Genomic DNA, 20701 nt, shown 5'->3' on the forward strand with positions numbered 1-20701 from the left:
ACTTTCACAGTGACTGATGTACTAGGACACCCAGGTCTCCTGTACTTCCTTTTTTCTAACCTGATACCATTCAGATAACAATCTGCCTTTTACTTTCTTGCCTCCAATGGAGATAAAGTTTACTTGTGGATAAATGCGAGGTTAATTAAGAAACACACAGAAGCAATATAAAATTACTGAAGAGGCTCTGCAGAAAACAGCAATGTGTGCAGCATCTAAGTACTTCTAGCAACAACATCAATTACTGAGAGCCTTACTACATACACGGCTATAGACAAGGCTTGTCATCTCAGAGAAATAAAATCAAAGCAGATTTGTTCAATATAGAATGCAAAAACAAATTGCTCAACCGATTATGAAAAGAATATCATTTTAGCAATAAATTTGTAATTAACCAGATAACAGCTCGAATGTTGCTTATTTCCTGTGTGTTTTAAAGAATGAATGCGAGAATGAAACACTGTCCCTGGAGTATTTGGAACTGTCCCTGTCAACAAATAAGGCAATATGAGCTGTTCATGGGAGAGTTGGGCTCATACAAAGCTGGAACAGAAAGCTGTTGTTTGGAAGGGACATTCCAGCACCTGAAAGTGTCTCTGGAGATCTGAACCTCACCGGCTTCACTTTCACTCCAGCAGCGCTTCACTAACAGAGTTGGTCCCAGTTAGAACCATTTGCAGTTCTGCACAATATGAGCTTTCTTCCCAACTCAAAATGGAGATAATCAGAAGCTGAAATGATACCTTAAGCAAGGAATACTTTCCAATTCTGTTAATCAAATCCACTTTGCCGCTTGGCTAATTGCCACTTTCCCAGCCTGCAAAACCTGCAATGATTCTAGTTGTACATGCATAAAGATTCTGAAAGCACTCTAAGAGACTGCTTCAATGCAGACAGAAGAATCTTAAAATAAGAATATTTCAGTTCACCATATAATTAAGATCACATGAAACAAGTTGCAGATCTCGAACTACAACAAATCCTGGATCATAGCAGGAATTAAACAATCAATCTGAATATCTGAAAACTTAGTAGGTTTAATACATTAGATCAAAGTTTCTATAGAGGGCATCTAAATCATAGGGCAGTGGGCAAAATACAGAATTTATTGTATGATGTTTCCTTACTGGTGGAATAAGAGCTTATCTTTCCCTGACAGAGAATACAAATGTATTATTAAGAACTAATAGGTCAGTAAACCTAGGCTCCAGCATTATCTTGGCCTTTTCCCTCCAGGTTTAATGCAAAGTATTGGACGCAAACGATTATGAGTTTTCTTTCAGTACAGATCAAGGCATAATTAGTATTTGACAAAAACAGAACATACCATTCAGCAGAATAAATGATTCCTTAGAGATTCCCCCTTGTCCTCTGTCACCTCAACCTTTTCTATTGCAAAAGAGATCCAATTGTACACCAAGCCAATTTGTACTGTTATTTTACTAGATGCACTGTTACAATGCTAACACCTTTTTATAAAAGATCAGCCAAACATTCCTCATATTCTGCTTTTGTAATATTGACTGGTGGCTCCTCATACCTGAACCATTCACTAATATAAATAATTCAACTGCTTTCATGATGGTGATGTACATTGCCCACTTGCTCCTTGGATGAAAGGCCAAGCCGTGATATTACTGTAAGATCTGAAGCATGAAACACAAAAAAAATTAACAAGATTGAATGGGGTCATGTTGACTGTGGAATAAGTCAGCCAAGTTACTGCAATGTAAATATCTAAATGAGTCATAGGTACTTCCATTGATTAGTAATGGGAACGATTCCCTTTCAGAAGTGGCCCTTGTAGTTAATGGATTGCTACAGCAAGAAAAGATGATCTAAGAATTCCCAGGCATAACACCAATGCATTTTTAGACAAGCTCCAATTGAGCCTGAAAAGCAAATCTGGTCCTCCATTAGCCAGACTCTACTGATATTCCTTGACATTCTAGTTTGAGGGCACCACTTGAACAGATCTGACGTCAAAGGAATTGTGGAATTGAAAACTGAATTACACCTCAGATGGAAATTAGAAAGTGTAAAACTATAGCACCAGGTTCAGGTACAGCTTCTTCCCTGCAGCCATCAGGCTGTTAAATACTACAACCAGCAAATAAGCTCTGAACTACATAAATGGCAGACAAAATGTGTAGGAAGGAACAGCAGATGCTGGTTTAATCCGAAGATATACACAAAGTGATGGAGTAATTCAGCAGGACAGGCAGCATCTCTGGAGAGAAAGAATGGGTTCTCTCTCCAGAGATGCTGCCTGCCCGCTGAGTTACTCCAGCACTGTGTCGATCATAGACTTGGGGGCATTGGATTTGTCTTTTTGCACTATTTGCTGGTTTTGTTTTCATGTGTATGTATGCATACACACACACATGCATATGTATACGGCATTTCGTTTGGACCTCAAGGGGTCCAAATGACAATTAAATGTATCTTGTATATATATATATATATATATATGCAGACACACACACATATATATTTATATACACACATCTATCTGTCTATCTATCGATCTATCTATCTATCTATCTATCTATCTATCTATCTATCTATATATATGTGTATGCATATATATATATGTATATACACATATACATATACACACACACACAGAGAAATGCTTACTAGCAGCAGCATAACAGTATGTACACATAGTACTCTGTATGAAGAAAAGTTGTATGTGTATATAAATTATTCACAACTTTTTTCCATATAGAGTACTATGTTTACGATATTCTGTTGGGCTGCTGCAAGTAAGAATTTCATTGTTCTGTCTGGGAAATATGACAATAAAATTCTCTCGACTCTTCCTAAAGAGATTTAGAGATTGTTCCTAAATACAATAAGTGGAGCAATTTGTACTTGTGCCAAAGAATGAGAGATAATAAAATGGAAAAGACAAAAGGAATTGTTAGCTTGACAAAACAAGTAATCAGTTACTGGAATTTGTTTGGAAAGATAACAAATATGCATGATTAATTACAAAACACAAGGCATAAAAACTGTCAATGAATGCTGTCGGAGGATGATAGAGCACTGAACCAAGAGACAGGTGCTGTTCATCTCAAGAAACAATGCTTTTGGATTGTGAAGAGAGTGAATGGAAATACTCTACAATGGTGGAACACTCGTAGGGAAAAGGAACTTGGAATGCAGCCAGAAGGAAATGGAATTCCTGACCATTACTTAAAAAATAAATCTACTTAATTTTAAAATTAACTAGACTGCTTGGGGAATAAAATTAAGACAATAACCAGGACATTATTAGGTTAAGATGTTGGGGTAGTACTTTTTTGCCTGTATTGCACCTGGACTAAGCAGGGTAAAATTCAGTAATGTGCGCTCGATTCTCAATAAAAATGTGTACTTAATAACATAAAGGATGGTCTTGGGACCAACTATGCCAGCGAATGGATGAAAAGCGATGCAGGTTACATTCAAGAAGGAAATCAGAAGGAGACAAAATAAATCCTTGATAAATAAGGTGATTGCCTACATGGTCTTCAGCATGGCCTTTGATGAAGTTCCAGTAACCTTTCTGCATGATACGTACAGTTTCGGCATGGTAGACTGGTCTGGAAGGTTACATCATCTGGGATTTAGAGTGAGCTAGCAACTGACTACAAAAATGGGTTTACGGTAAGAGGCACGAGGGTGGTGCAGAGAGTTGCTTTTCAGATTGGAGGCCTGTGACCAAGAGTGTGCCACAGAGATCAGTGCTGGGTCCCCTTATTCTTTGTCATCTATATTAATTACCTGGGTGAGAATGTAGATAGCATATTTAGCAAGTTTGCAGAGACACCAAAATAGGAGGTACAGTGGTTGTATCAGGTTACAAAAAGATTCAGCTCAACTGGGAAAGCGGGGTAAGGAAAAATAGATGGAATTTAACTTGAACAAGTGCAAAGACATGCATTCTGGCAAGTTAAATTAAGGAAGGACATACACAGTGAATAGCGGGGTCTTGGGGAGTGTTGTAGAACAGAGAGACCTACGTGTACAAGTACAAAAGATCCCTGAAAGTGGAGACCATAATAGGAAGAAAGTAATTATGCTGGAAAGAGTACAGAAAAGATGCAAGGATGTTGCTAGGGGGTCTTAAGTTATAAGGGAAGACTAGACATGTTGGGACTGTTTTCTCTGAAGCAACCTTAGAGGTTTATAAAATGACGTGGAGCATAGGTGGACAGTACATAGCTATTCCCAAGGGTAAGGGAGTCTAAAACTCGAGAGCATAGTTTTAAGGTGAATGGTTTAAAGGGGACACATGAGGCAAATGCAGACAAATGGGACAAGCTCAGACACGCACCTTGGTCAGCATGGACAAATTGAACCAATTTCTGTGCTCTTTCTGTGCTGTATAACGCTAATGCCTCATCCCAACAACAGACAAGGCTAATATTTCACTAGGTTTTTGTGACATGGAATATTTAACTACAAATTGTTATGGAAACAAATTTCAGGTGGTTAGAATGGAACTAAATAAATACCGATGCGTAGCCAGATTACAAAGTACAGGTATCAATGATTAAATGGCTTCTTCTATACTGTTTTTCCAAGACTCCACACATACCAGGGACTTCTAGCCAAAAGCAACTAATGTAACTTTTTATACAATATCCAAGTCCTGATTTATTTTCTTAACTATTGGAATTTAAGTGACAATTGACTTTTTTGAGATCGCATGATTATTCAATTATTTTGTTCCAATCACAAGAAAGATGACCCATACTGATAGCTATCAAACATCAAAATGTTTAATAAAGCAACTTTTCACTAAGAAGTCAGTCATCCTCCTAACTATTGCAGCCTGTTTAACATACATTTGCAAGTAAAGTCCAAGATAAATTGTAAGTCACATTCCTAAAGTTAAATGTCAGTCAGAAGATGATGACACTAGTATTTTACAATGAATCGTTTCTTTGTGCAGCTTACAAATAGCCAGTAGCTGCAAATGTCAGGATTCATTACTTCAACCAATTACAGTGCAATTCTACACAATGACAAAGCAAATAATGAGATACAGACTTTAAAGGATCGGGCATAATCTGCTCCATAAAAAAAAAGATACAATGGAACTGAGATCTCTTATTAAAGGCTTTATTTTCCTGAGTTTTAGGATTTGTTAGATACTGTTATGCAATGCATAGTTTTACAGCAGCTCTGCAATGAATGTAACCAGAAGTACATTGTTTTATTGCTCTCCATTTGCATCAATTAGCCAAACAACTGCAGTTAATATACGAGGTAAGAAACAAAATACATTTTGTTCACCTATTTAAAGTTCAACCCAGGTCAACATCTGCAGCTGGAATAGCATTCCTTCAGTCAACCTTGGTTCACGTTTGATCTGTTCAAACTGTATCAGACAATCATTGCTTGGAAGATACTCTCTCACTGTCAGTGTACTGATTAATGCTGGCATGTTGTTCACTGTGCTTCTTAATAATGTAAAATAGAATTGACTTGTGCAATGTAGGTAACACCTTTGTGATAACTGCAGAATTTGTATTAGTCTCTTCAGTTAAGTAAACACCTATTACTTGCACCCAAGTCTAGATATGCACAAACAATGGTAGGTGCTTTGTAATAATTCAAGTGGCAGGATGTTGTTATCAGAGACAGATTGTGCATGCTGCCCCTTTCAAATATTACAAAAAAATGGTCACTTTCTTTTCCCATCCCAAAATGTTTATCGTTGATCTTCAAGGCTTTAAGCCCTTGAGACAACACTTGAAAACACTTTCCAACTGCAGTAACCATATCACTCCAATATAGTTTTTGAATTTTGTATTAAATGAACAAATAAATTAATGTAATAGACGTAATTTCTGAGGAATCGACTGCTGCTATCCTGGAGCTATCCCAGTGACTAAAGTAAAACTGCAGATTGCTCACAACATACGGACTGATGCCACATTGGCCTGAAGCAGATTCCTCTACACACTTAGCCATGTTGTTTAAGCACCATGGCATTTCCCTCACAACTATTTCAAGGAGGAAAGCAGTTTTCTTATCCATGAAGCCTGCATTTCTCTCATCCTCAGGGGCTGGGAAAGGGCCTGGTCTTTCCTGAGCTGCCCTGCCATTGTTATCTGAAGTTTTATCAGGAGTTAGAGTCTCCCCTGTAACACACGTGCAGAGAATGCTTGAGGTGGATGAGGTGTATGGTGGTGTGGCCCCAAGGGGGATATCTCCTGTGCAAGAACCTCCATTTCCGAGAAGAACCTAAAAGAGAAAAGGAACATGTGTTAGGATACAAAAAGCACCTTGTCTTTCTTGACAATACAGCTTGAAAATATGAAGGTTGCTGATATTTGCCGAGGTGAAGAAATGTGATAGCTAGATATCCATCTGATGTAATCCTTCTTTTTGAATATTCATGATTTTGATAATGCCTTGTGATTTCCCACCCCTTGTGCTCTAATGATGCCCAATTCTGACCCTGCTTCAGATCAACTGACAATTAAATCCTCATCATACCTTTATTTGGCTAATGCTGTCCCAGCTACACTTCCAACCTCTACATTATCTAATCTTAAATGTTGTCTACATCTTGCTCATCCCTGACAACCTATCTCCCAGTCACAGAACATAGCAGTCAAGCCCACAAAGTCCATGCTGAACATGTTGCCAAGTTAATCTCTTCCATCTGCACGATCCGCATCCCTCCATTCTCTGCATATTTATGTGCCTAAATAAAGCCTTTAAAATGCTGCTATCACATCATCCCAGGCAGTGTTTTTGAGGCACCCACCACTATCCGTGTTTAAAAAAAGACTAGCCCTGCACATCTCCTTTAAACTTTGTCCCTGTGACTTTAATCCTATGCCCCCTAGTCTTTGACATTTCCAACCTGGAAAAAAGGTTTTGACTGACTACTGTATCTCTGCGTCTCATAATTTTACATACATATCAAGATTCCCCTCAATCTCCAATACCCTAGAGAAACAATCCCAGTTTGTCTAACCTCACCATATAGATGATGCCCTCTAATTCAAGCAGCATTTTAGTAGACCTTATCTGCACATTCTCCAAAGGGGGAAAGAGGAGACAGTGATAGCTGAGAAGGAATTGTACAGACAGGAAGCAAAGGTGAAAGGAATGATAAAGGTGATTTGAGGAAGTAGTGTAGACCTACACTTACCATTGTTGCTCACGAGTTCAGTGGAACCAGGTTCTGATGACAATACTGCTGCCTCTAACCACGTGGACATTTTCAGCGCAGGCTTGCTTCTTTCTGGTATTTGAATGCACAGCATGCACTGCAGCTCAGAGGCTCCCGCCTTCACTTCTAGTAGGAAACTGCCCTTCAAGCCATCCTTGTCCTCGAAAAGCCTTTCACAGTTTTTCAGTGAGAACTGCAGGCTGGAGGTACAACTACATTTTGAGATACAGTGCCTTCCATAATGTTTGGGACAAAGACCCATAATTTATTTATTTGCCTCTGTACTCCACAATTTGAGATTTGTAATAGATAAAATCACGTGAGGTTAAAGTGCACATAGTCAAATTTTATTAAAGGCCATTTTTATACATTTTGATTTCACCATGTAGAAATTACAGCTATGTTTATACATAGTTCCCCCAATTCAGAGCACCATAATGTTTGGGACACATGGCTTCACATGTGTTTGTAATTGATCAGATGTGTTTAAATGCCTCCTTAATGCATGTATATGAGAGCTCTCAGCACCTAGCCTTTCCTCTAGTCTTTCCATTACCGTTGGAAACATTTATTGCTGTTTATCAACATGAGGACCAAAGTTGTGCCAATGAAAGTCAAATAAGCTATTAATGAGACTGAGGAACACAAATAAAATTGTTAGAAACATCAGCCAAACCTTAGGCTTACCAAAATCAACTGTTTGTAACATCATTAAGAAGAAAGAGAGCACTGGTGAGCTTACTAATCACAAAGGGACTGGCAGGCCAAGGAAGACCTCCACAGCTGATGACAGAAGAATTCTCTCTATAAAAAGCAAAATCCCCAAACACCTGTCCGACAGATCAGAAACACTCTTTAGGAGTCGGGTGTGGATTTGTCAATGACCACTGTCTGCAGAAAACTTCATGAACAGAAATGAACAGAAATAGCTGCAAAAATAGGATGGCCAGGTGACAGTTTGTCAAGAAGTACTTAAAACAGCAACCACAGTTCTGGAAAAAGGTTTTGTGGACAGATGAGATGAAGATTAACATATCAGAGTGATGGCAAGCGCAAAGTATGGAGGAGAGAAGGAACTGCCCAAGATCCAAAGCATACCACCTCATCTGTGAAACACAGGGTTGGGGGTGTTATGGCCTGGGCATGTGCGGCTGAAGGTAGTGGCTCACTTTTCTTCATTGATGATACAACTACTGATGGTAGTAGCATCAAGTTCAAACAAATGCCTCAAAACGCATTGGCCGGCGGTTCATTCTACAGCAAGACAATGATCCCAAACATACTGGTAAAGCAACAAATGAGTTTTTCAAGGCTAAAAAACGGTCAATTCTTGAGTGGCCAAGTCAATCACCCGATCTGAACCCAATTGAGCAAGCCTTTTATAAGCTGAAGAGAAAACTGAAGGGCACTAGCCCCCAAAACAAGCATAAGCTAAAGATGGCTTTGATACAAACCTGGCAGAGCATCACCAGAGAAGACACCCAGCAACTGGTGATGTTCATGAATCACAGCCTTCAAGCAGTCATTGCATTACATGACATTGCTATGTCCCAAACATTATGGTGCCCTGAAATGAGGGGGGAGGGAGGGAGGGAGAGGTAGGGACTATGTATAAACACTGCTGTCATTTCTACATGGTGAAACCAACATGTATAAAAATGGCCCCTATTAAAATCTGACAAAGTGCACTTTAACCACATGTTTTTTTTTCTATGACACATCTTAAATTGTGGAGTACAAAGGCAAATAAATAAATGATGGGTCTTTGTCCCAAACATGGAGGGTACTGTACATCGATGCTTTAGGCAATCCAACCTCAATGGTTAGGCAACTAGTTACAAACCTACTTTGGGTGGGATGCATGGTTCACATCACGAGAAAGGGCAGACCAACAAACATTATGAAATAAAGCCTGGCAGTTTGATGAAAAAGTTACACCCAATGTGCATCCAAAATTAAAAATTGCATAATTAGAATTGCAGAACAGTTGGACCATGGTGTACAGATCCCTAAAGGTGACAACAGGGTGATGAAGCAGGTATAAGGCATGCTTAGTTTCATCAGTTGAGGCAGAGTACAAGAGTTAGGATGTCATGTTACAAATGCATAAAATATTGGTTAGGCCTCACTTGAAATGTTGTGTGCAGTTATTTGCCACACAGCAGGACAAGAAAGATATGATTACGTAGAATAGATTTATAAGGAGGAAATAGAGAAGATTTTTAGGACTCATACCGGGAAAGACAATAGACGCTCTAGTCTAGTAGCTTTTTAAAATTATGACGCAATATGTATATTTAAATATTTCTTATGTAACTGAATATTTTACTCAAAATTTATAAGAAACATTCTGCTGAAGGATGAATATTTGAGATGGATGATGAAACAGAACTATGGGGAGTTGCTCAATACACAATTGTTCCAGATTGGGCACAGGGAAGAGAGGAGAGAATAAAGGTGGGGGCAGGGGAGAGAATTGCTGGGTAATGTTATAATAGAGCGATTGTTTCTCCTCTCATTTTCCTTCTTTTCTAGGGTCTACTTTCTTTCTTTACCCAACTTCTTTTCCAAGGGGCTTTCCTTTCTCAACACTCTCCTGCACCTTCACGACTCTTGCGCACTTTCTTTACTTCTACTTCTATCTTTTTCTTAAAGCTCAAAAAATGAAGCAGTATAAAAAATGTATTAAGACATATGTTGTGTATTATTGTAATTTACCGTACTTCTAATAAAAATTAAATTAAAAAAAAGCCACAGCTAGTCAGACCATATTCATTTGAAATTATATATTTAAAAAGTATAAAATGGTAGACCTTGAAGCAACAAGGTAGTAATAAGGTAGAGGTAGTAGGGAACGGGTGGCAATGACCAGAATCTTTAATTTGAATCACTTGCCTTTCTGGTAAATCGTCATCTGGCTGCTTTATGTAGTAACGTATCAAAAATCGTTCGGCATCTATCCTCTCTCCTGCAACTTTACTCCCGTTTAATAGAATAATTGATGGTAACCTGTTTTAAAAAAAGAGTCTCTTTAATTTTGTTTCATGAATTAATGTACCATTAGAAGCAAACGTATGACTTTGCCCATGAGGATGCAAAACCTACAGTTTCCTGTTGGAGTGAGTGTAGCATATTGTCTGAGCTGAAGCAGGCATTTTTCTTTTTGGGATTTGTTTCACCTAATTAGTTCAGACTTAGAGAGCTGAGCTTCTACATCTCCAATAGCTAATTATGGTCAATTTCGTGCTGGATAATTTTAAAGATAGGTTGCCTTGCTTTTCAGAGCGGTCTATCATCCCCGTGCATTTTACAGTCAAATTACTTGAATTGGAGTCTATTATAACATAGGACATGACAGCCAATTTGCCCTAGTCCCTGCAAGAGTAATATGATAATGACCAGACAATTTAAGGAATGTTGATTGATGAATAAATACTGGCCAGGCTACAGGGTATTTCCTATTTTCCTGGCTCATCTCCAAAAGTGTCATGGGATATTTTACAATGACATGAAAGGGCATATGGGTCCATGGATTAACCATGTACCTCAACATCTCCTCCAAAGCACCACGTCTATGGTGGTGAAGTAGTCTCCAATACTACACTCAGGCATCCTCCTAGATTCTTATGCGTTTAAAATATAATCTTCTGATTCACAAGGTGCAGTTATCTGCTTGGCCACTGTTGAGAGGTGATATTGATCGTCATGGGCTAGAGATGGAGCATATTATCTTAGGTGTGCTCAGATAATTATATGTGGAAGTCGCAGTTCAGGAGGGTGAGAAGGGTAAAATTTATGTTTAAAACCTTGTCCAAACAACGACATCAACATTTGTAAACTACCCATTGAGATCTGAGTAACATAAGTACACCAAATATTAAGCAGCTTGTAAGTGAAATTGTCCTGACCCCAGGGGAAATGGCTAAGAAACAAACCAATGAACCACTAAAATAATGCCAAATATTTAGAAAGATCTTAACACTGTAAGAAAGGATATGTGCAGCCACGGGAAAATAAACACCCCTCACCCAAAGTACCGCACCATTAGCCTAATACAATCCTTCCCTCAGCTGACAGAGAATCCTCCACAGCCCAACCAGAATACAAAACTTATCACACACACACACACACATTCTCAGATGCACACCACTGACTCGCAGAATATTCTCAAGATTGATTACCTAGCTATGACGAGCTTGCGTCGTTCCTCCTCAGAATAATTTTGCAGTAATGCAATTCCCAGAAGCCTCACTTCCTCCAGTTTAGGGAATGCTTTGAGTTTATCAATGTCATCCCATGAGCTTAGTCCTATTGGATAACAGCGCTCTATTAGCATCAGCAGTTACCATTTGATCTTGCTTTTACTTAAAGTATATCTAAACTTTACACCCGATTTCAAATTGATTACTATCTATCCACAGGAAGAGAGAGAAACGTTGCCTGGATGTGATCCAAGTAAACATATTGTAATGAAGAAAATAAATGGAACATTTTTTAAACAGATCTTTCAGATAGGATGAACTCTACCCGAGAACATTAAAGAATCAGTATAGAAAACCAAAATTAAAGTGCATTTAATTTGAGGTATCTGTGACATAGGTTGGTTAACGATTAGAAGATGGGAGACTGAAAGTTGGGCTAAAGGGAATGTTCCCAATTAATGGATGTGGTGGGTGGGGGGGGGGAAGAAATTTCCAAAGGATCATCTCTTAGCTTGGAAGATGCGAGTGCTACAGAGCTTGCACGGTTTCCCTGTGACCACGTGGGTTTTCTCCAGGTGCTCCGGTTTCCTCCCACATTCCAAAGAGATGCAGGTTTGTAGGTTAATTGGCTTCTGTAAATTGCCTCTAGTGTGCAGTGTGGACTCGGCGGGTCAAAGGGCTGCTGTATCTCTGAACTCTAAATATGCAAGAAAGCAGACAGGTTCGGAGAGATAATAACTTTGCAAAAGTGACCAGGAACTTTCAAAAGGGCAAAGTAAATAGTTGTACAAAACAAGTATGTAGAGTTCAAAGTGGCAAGAATAAAGAAACAAAAAGGCAAATCAGATGTGATCTAACATGAGGAACTCTGATAGTAACACACTACACATGATGACATTAAGTGGAAGAAAAGGGGTTAGATATGAATAAGGAAGAACTGATATGTTAAGAACAATTCCTGAAAGACTAAATGCTAATTTCTGAGCACGTAGCTGAAGGAAACCACACAGCATAGATTAAAGTGAAATGTATCATACACATTTCTTGTTTATGAAATATTCATAAGGTGTGTTAAAGTTTACTGAAAAGGTGTGTTTTGAAGAAGGCAGCAGGTCATATTAAGGGAGTGTTAACATGTTCAGTAAACAAGGCAAGTAATAGCAACCAGATTTTTGGGAGGTTGGGATAAAAGGCTCAAGGAGTTAGTTGTGCTGAGAATGTTTCTCACATAAATCAACAGATCCAGATACTTGGTTTGTTCATTACATGCATAGTAAGCCAAGAAAAATACAGGTGATAATAGACAATAGGTGCAGGAGTAAGCCATTTGGCCCTTCGAGGCAGCACCGCCATTCAATGTGATCATGGCTGATCATCCCCAATTAGTACCGCGTTCCTGCCTTCTCCCCATATCCCCTAACTCCGCTATTTTTAAGAGCCCTATCTAGCTCTCTCTTGAAAGCAGATGAAAATAACCAGAGAGTTGGGCAGGTACGTGAAGGGGATGGGGGAGGAATGAATTGGTATATTTGGGGGAAAAGGAAGAATAAAAAATACAAACAAAACAAAAATGATTCAAAAATGAAACAGTCAGCTAACAGTGCCAATAAAATAAGAGAAACAGAGAAATGAAATTCTGATAACGATATAAGATAATGCCCGAATTGGAAACTGGCGGGAGTGGAAATAGTTTTTTTTTTTTTTTTAAACTCTTGCTGAGGATTACTGGAAGATAGTTTAAACACAATTGGTTTGGAGGCAGATGCTACAGTATCATTTTAAAATAGTTCAAGGAAATGTCATTAGAACAGATCATTCCTACAATATAGATCGCTTACACTGGTACAGGTTACATTTAGGCAAATCATGTGTGCTAATGTATAGCATGGCCTCATATTAAAGTGCTCAAAAACTTTGCAGAGGATGATCTAAAGGATTTGTATTTCCAGGAAGGTGGCCAATTCTCTTGAATTAAGGTATCATTTTCAGTGTACACTGTACTGATTTGTTGTGATAGATGAAACTTTTATTTTTATCCATGAAACTTTCTCTTCTGTCAGTGGAATTTCCCAAAGGACAAAAGAGAGTAGAATAGCAATGATAAGAACCACAGCTAACATGCCCAATCCAATATTTGTAAAACTGACAAGTTGACTCAAAATATTTTTATAGACTCGAGAATGAAACTCGTAACAAATGTTGACAATATAAAAAATGTAATTTGCATTCTAAGCATGGTGATGTGAAATAATTCTATCTCATTTCATACCCGAATTATGAAGATTTATTGATCGTAGGTTTGGGAAAAGCCGTGCCAATGTTTCTTGTGAATCCACGATGCTGGTCAGTGGGTTGTTTGCCAGGATTAATGTGTCCAGGCCTGGGAACATCTGTCCAAGTTTGTGTAGCTCTGCCCAGTCGGTGAGATTATTGTCAGTAATATGGAGGAGTCGCAGTGATGGGTAGGAACAGGGCGATAGCAGAACTGTCCTGTAGTCATTTAAGCACAGGAAAAGCTCCTCCAACCTGCATTTGAAAGGGAATAAAAAAAATGCCAGAGAGCACAAAAATAAGAATATAGCAAAGAAAAATGGTGGAATAGATCAAAAAAAGGAATACACAGGGTTGAACAGTTAGTTTCATAAACAGAGACATTCAAGAAATACATTCACGTTAACATAGCCATTGCAAAACATGTGAATTGCCGCCAGAAAAATTAAGATTTTCCACTAAACCAGCACAACTCGTATATTTACACAAATACTGAATAACAATTTTACATTTTACATATCGTGCCTGTGTAACATGCATACAAATAAACAAGCAGCAGATAAATTGTCTCATTCTATTAGATTCTGAAGATATTGTTTAGAAATCATATAGGCATTTCATACAGTAAAATCAAAAGAATAGGAAAAAATGAAATGTTAGAACGGCGCGACTCACGTCGCAGCGGCCTCTGCAGTCCGTCTGTCTTTTTTTATTATTTTCTGTCTCGTTGTAATGTAGTTTTTATTTATTTTATTTGTGTGTGTGTGTGTGTGTGTGTGTGTGTGTGTGTGTGTGTGTGTTTGTGTGTGTGTGTGTGTGTGTGTGTGTGTGTGTGTGTGTGTGTGTGTGTGTGTGTGTGTGTGTGTGTGTGTGTGTGTGTGTGTGGGTGTGTGTGGGTGTGGGTGGCGGGGGGTGGGGGAAAACTTTAAAATCTTTCCCCTGCACGGAGAACCCAACCTTTTCTCTGTCGGGTCTCCGTTGTCGTTGGGGCCTAGCAACGTGGAGCGGCCTCCAACCGGAATGACCTGGGGCTCCAGTCACGGAGCTGTGGACTTACTCACCATTGCGGAGCTCGCCGAGTTCGGAGCGGGAGGAGCGGTGGTGGCGCGATGCTGCGACCCGACCCCGGGGATTCGGAGGCTTACCGCAGGTCTGGCAGACAGGAACACCGGGAGCCCGCGGGTCCCTGCTGGGAGACCGCTTTTCGGGACTTCCGCAACGGCGACTTCACCCGCCCGAGTTGTTGGGTTGAAGATTTCCTGGAGCGGGGCCTTACATCATCGCCCGGCTTGGAATGGCTGCGGGACTTTGCTAGCGCCCGCCGGGGGCTCCAACAACAAGACCCGGAGTGCGGCCTTGCATCACACGGCGCGGCGTTAATGGCCGCGGGACAATTACCATCGCCCGCCGGGGGCTTTGACTCTGACATCGGGAGGGAATGGGGAGTGCATGGGAGGGATAAGTTTTTGCCTTCCATCACAGCGAGGAGGAGATGCGCTGTGATGGATGTTTGTGTAATTGTGTTGAGTCTTGGGTCTTTTCTTTTTGTATGTATGACTGCAGAAACAACATTTCATTTGGACCTCAACGAGGTTCAAATGACAAATAAATGTGTATTGTATTGTATTGCATTGAGATATGCAGGGTTTTTTCCTTTCTTATTTAGGTAATATGTTTAGATTAGAAATACATTTCGAACTAAAACAGAATTTTCAAGTGTTGAATTCATCTCTTTCTACACTATATGCAGTTATTTGGAACATGCATTCAGAATTTCAACATCCAGGAACAGGTTGTTGACACTTATTGTAACAACACAGCTTAGGGCAGGATATGCACTACACAGGAATAAATTAATAATTGGAAAGAAAGAAGAATAGATCAAAAGTGCAGGCAGAAAAACAAATATCCTTCATCACTGTATAAATGGCATACAGACTCATGAATCAGGCCATATTACACTCCTAAATCTTAGCAGTCCATCCAACACAATTATACGTCATCGTTTTTATCTGCAGATGAAACCTGTAGCAACTCAATCATCTCTCCTCGCAGAGCCATGGTAATTAATTCTCTTCATTGCTTAAGTATTACATCTGAGGAAAGGAGATGGGACCAAGTGCTTAATGTAACACAAATGCACTGTTTCACAAAGGAACAAATATGATAGCGTGCAGCACTAATCTCCCCACTACATTGCTCAAACACCAGGCGCTTTTTGGAGAAATCATTTATGTGCCACTATGTAGTATTCCAGGTGTTGACGGAAGCTCATCCATCTTCCTATTAAAGTTTCGTATACATCATCGAGACAGAGCAAAGACAAGGGAAGAACAAACTAGACTATTTCTTAAAATAAAAATGTTGAAAAGCATAAAATATATTCTAATTGCACAGGCATTGTGCACTGAAGGACCAGTTGCTGTGCTGTTTCATTGGCAGTATGGAGAATGGATTCACACAGAATTCTATGTAAAAAAAACAACTGGAAGGTTAAAAATACCAAGTGGTCCATAAATACTCAATAAATCACTTGTAGAGGAGAATGGTGGCATTTGATATCAAACACGCTTGCCACCTGACTGAAGAAGCAGACACTGATGTGAATAGTTAAATCCCAGCATCTGAATCATCTAATGTATTCATACGTAAGGGTGCTAAGATTGAAGTCTGAATGCTATCTTGCTACATGAACATAAGATGGATGAACATTTAATTGTACTTTGCAAATTAACTGCTAATCAAAGCTTTTGCATGCAACTTACTATTTACATAAAACAATAATGCCCCAAGTAATGTTCAAAAAATGAAGATTACGTTAAAAAGTAAACTGGCAGCATGTATGCACACACCAGATTATAAAACTAATACACTCTGACACGTGTTGTACCAACACCCAGAGACTCCTATGGGGCTCAGTTAGAAACCCCAGTCAGTTAACCAGTTAAACAATCTGGAACAAATTCCACATCTTGTTGGATGAGGGTTTATGTATTTGTTTTTAGTTTCTAATACTCCAATACGCAGAGGTGTTCAAGCACCATACATTGGAATCTGCACGAAAGAAAAATCAAAGGAAAATCTTTTCCCTACAGCACAACAGAATCAGAGATTTATCCCATTGACGTGTAGCTACTTTATTTAAAATAAACAACACTGACCTCCAGTGGTGAGGCACCATAGCTCAAAACATCAATTATAAATGAGTAAACTTCCACTGAGCCTTCATTATTTTTAGAGGCAGGGCAGGGTGAAGGACAGGGGAAGAAGATGAGTGTGGGAGGAGTACTGATGACTGGATGCTGGTGGATTGGAGGGCTTAAGAGAGGCACAGAGATTTATATGTAATGAAAATATGAACCTTCGAATCTAAATTTGAGGCTATATTACTTCCCTGCCAGAAGAATGGAAAAAAGCAAAACTCAAGGTGATGATGACGACAGAGGATCCAAATAAAAAATGGTTAACTCAAGTCTTCAGTAACATCATGAGAAATTTGTAAAGCAAGAAACGAACCAAGACAAATGGGAGAATAGACACAAGGACATACAGGCAAGTCATCCTTTGTTCTTACCTTGGTAACTCCTGCAGAAATGTGTGAATGGTTTCCCATGAAACCTTGGTATTGTTGAGGACGAGTCTCTGTATTCGGGAGAAAGAGGCCGCACATTTCGAGTCTAACCTGGCCTCAGTCAGCGAATTCGAGGTGAGATTCAGAAAGGTCAGATTGGCAAGATTTGACACAATTTTACTGATCTGTAAATGCAAAATGACAGTTTAACAGAATAGGGCAATTAGAATCAAAAGTGAACAGTGGCTAATTTATTAAAATGAAATGTAATAGCCCATAATTTACCAATCCAAGTATGATTTGCACTTCTTGTTCATGCTTGTGACTACCCACATTAAGATAATTAATTTCGACTCAGTTTTGCTATTTTGGGTTGTTTTTATGATCTGCCCGAATCACCTATCAAAATAGATGCGCCAATTCCACAGCCCAACCAGTAGCTTGTTCTCCTCAATCCTTGTTGTCTTGGTGCAAGTTCATTTCCATTATACGCTGTACCTGCTGAGTTCTCAAACTGATGCCTTCCAAACTCGTTATGTTGCACCATCATCAAAAACAGCTACGAGGTCCGAACTCAAGGCGGTGGCATCGATCACCAAGGAACCCCTTAATCTGTGTCACACAGTCTTCTCATTGCCATCATCAAGCAGGATGTACTAAAAGCCCTTAAGTTCCATCATCATATTCAGGAACAGTTCCTTCAACTATCAGGTTCTTGAACCACCCTGCACAACCCTAATCTCACCCCTTCAGCAAAACACCATAGACGCAATTTTCTCATTGTGTTTTGCATTTATTTTTTGTGGTCTTTTTCTTTGCATTATAACTCATATTTAATTTGTTTTTGTGTGCTATCTCAACCTATGATTCTCCTGCAAATAAGATTTTTATTGTACCCCTACCTAAACATACTTTGTGTGTATGATAATAAACTCAACATTGTTATCTCCATTCAGCATGTGCAACCCTTTTACCTCATCCCATCACTTCAATCTGACTTTAACCGTCAACATCAACAAGCAATTCCAGCCTTTATAATTGAATGCACAATACTGACTCCCGTAAATACCTAATACCTTCTTTCTTCACTGGCTTATTTGTGCCACAGTTAAAACTGGTTTCCACTCTCATCTTAAGCAAGACCGAATCATTTGCTGTACTTGGCTCTGGCCAGTCCTTAGAATTAATATACATTGCTCACCAGACTCAAAAGACCTCGGCATTGAAGGCTCTGCACTCAGCTGGCTCCGTTCCTACCTTTCCAACAGATCCCACTTCATCTCTCTCCACAATCAAACCTCTGCTACAGCCACAGTCACTCAAGGCGTCCCCCAAGGCTCCGTACTCGGCCCCCTCTTCTTCATCATCTACATCCTCCCCCTTGGTCAGATACTCCGCCACTTCAACCTGGACTTCCACTGTTACGCTGATGACACCCAGATCTACCTTGGCACCAAATCCCCCCACACCCCCCCCCCCCCTCTCCCATATCAACTCCTGTTTGTCGGCTATAAAAACCTGGATGCAACATAATTTCCTCAAACTCAACAGCGATAAGGCAGAATTCCTCCTCATAGGCTCCAAAGCCACACTCAGCAAAATCAATAAACCCACTCTCACCATCGACGGCACCACTGTCTCCCCATCTCCCCAGGCCTGCAACCTTGGCGTGATCTTTGATTCCACCCTCTCCCTTGAGCCTCACATCCGCCATGTCATTAAAACCTCCTTCTTTCATCTCCCCAACATCGCCAAACTCAGACCCTCTCTCACACCTCCCGCTGCTGAAAGACTCATCCATGCCTTCATCTCCTCCCGACTGGACTATTGCAACTCACTTCTCCTTGGCATCAGCACCACCTACATCAACCGACTCCAACTGGTCCAGAACGCAGCCGCCCGACTCATCACCCACACCAAATCCTGGCATCACATCACTCCAGTCCTCAAACAACTTCACTGGCTTCATCTCCCACCGGATCACCTACAAAATCCTGATCCTCACCTACAAAGCCCTCCACCATCTGGCCCCCACATATCTCACTGACCTCCTCTCCCTCTACCAACCCTCACGGTCCCTCAGATCCACATCTGCCGGTCTCCTCTCCATCCACAAATCCAACCTCCGCAGTTTAGGGGACAGAGCCTTTTCCAGGGCAGCTCCCAGGCTCGGGAACTCCCTCCCCCAACTGATCCGCAATTCCGTGTCTCTCACCATCTTCCAGTCCCGCCTCAAGACCCATCTCTTCACCTCTGCCTATCCTTAGCCCCACTTCCCCCTCCCTTTTCATCTGTGCATTAATTGCCTCATATTGTGTTTTGAATTGAATTCTGTCTTTACTTTGTGTACTAGTCATGTCTCTACTATTTATTTCATTCCCCTTACATGTTTTTCCTCTACCTGCTAAATTTTTGTAAGGTGTCCTTGAGACTCTTGAAAGGCGCCCATAAATAACATTTATTATTATTATTATATCACCTGAATCTTTTCTTTGATCAAATAATCATTGAAAATTAAACATTAGAAGGATTGTGAGTCCGCTGTGTTCATGTTGGTCAGAAAAGGCTCAACCTAATCCCAGACCTTGGAATTTGGTTTGTAGCCCTGCAGTTTGCAGTGCCTCAAGTGCATGTCCAATGATTCGTCAAATGTGATGAGGGCATGTGCCTTGCCTACCCTTTGAGATAGTGAGGTTCAGATCCCTTCCACCATCTGGGCAAAGCACACTTTTTTCTCAACGTTCCTCAAATCCTAATTTAAATCTTTCCCAATTTTCTTCCCCAACTGCTACAGGAAATAGGTTCTTCCAACTTAACTTGTCCACATCTTTCAATTTCATTTCCCTCATTTAGGTCATCCTCAGTCTCTTCAGTTCTAAAGAAAACAACCCCAACTGATCCCATTTTTCCTGGCAGTGAATGTTTTTCAGTCCAGGCAATATGCGTGTAAGCTCCCCTGCATCCTCACCAGTGGAATTATATCTTTCTAGTGCCGCCAGAACCATACGCAGTACACAAGCTATGGTCCAACCATAACCATGCCACCACCAGATTCTGTGCCTTGGCGAGTAAAGGAAAGCCTCCTGTTTAAGGTCAAATCATTAATATATACAGTGAAAAGCAAAGGACAAAGTCTTAAGCCCTTTGAAACCCCACCGGTTACAATGCTTCATTCTCGTATACTCCAACCAATACCCTGTTCTATTTTGCCAATTTTGCATCCCATTTACTATTCTTCTTTCCAAGAGCATTTACTTAATTGGCCAGTCTGCCGTATGCAATATTGCCAAAAGCCTTCTATTTTCAAGCAGATTGTAACAAAAACAATGCCCTCAAAAGCTTTCCTTGTCATCACTCCAAAAACTCAATCAAGTTTGTCAGAAATTTACTTCTCTTCACAAATTCACGCTGTGGTTGAATAATCGTAAATGAAAGTCTATACTGTCTCTCTGAATCAATTCTAATAATTCTGTC

At 40.0% G+C, this 20701-nt stretch overlaps 1 protein-coding gene across 3 annotated transcripts in view; it reads right to left on the bottom strand.

Moving 5' to 3' along the window:
* tbcelb (tubulin folding cofactor E-like b) overlaps positions 1 to 20701 on the bottom strand; it is a 45988-nt gene that overhangs the window by 1933 nt on the left and 23354 nt on the right. For 2 of the 3 annotated variants that reach the window (XM_055660770.1, XM_055660771.1), the window contains 4 exons: positions 17231 to 17412; positions 13655 to 13911; positions 11365 to 11491; positions 10079 to 10192 (listed from right to left, as the gene is read on the bottom strand). In XM_055660770.1, the coding sequence (XP_055516745.1) occupies positions 10079 to 10192; positions 11365 to 11491; positions 13655 to 13911; positions 17231 to 17412 (680 nt within the window). Of the gene's footprint in view, positions 1 to 5099; positions 6244 to 10078; positions 10193 to 11364; positions 11492 to 13654; positions 13912 to 17230; positions 17413 to 20701 lie in introns of those variants that run through there. The other variant, XM_055660772.1, reaches the window with a different exon arrangement.

The sequence above is a fragment of the Leucoraja erinacea genome, chromosome 32 (genome assembly GCF_028641065.1).
Source record: "Leucoraja erinacea ecotype New England chromosome 32, Leri_hhj_1, whole genome shotgun sequence".
Classification (NCBI taxonomy): domain Eukaryota; kingdom Metazoa; phylum Chordata; class Chondrichthyes; order Rajiformes; family Rajidae; genus Leucoraja; species Leucoraja erinaceus.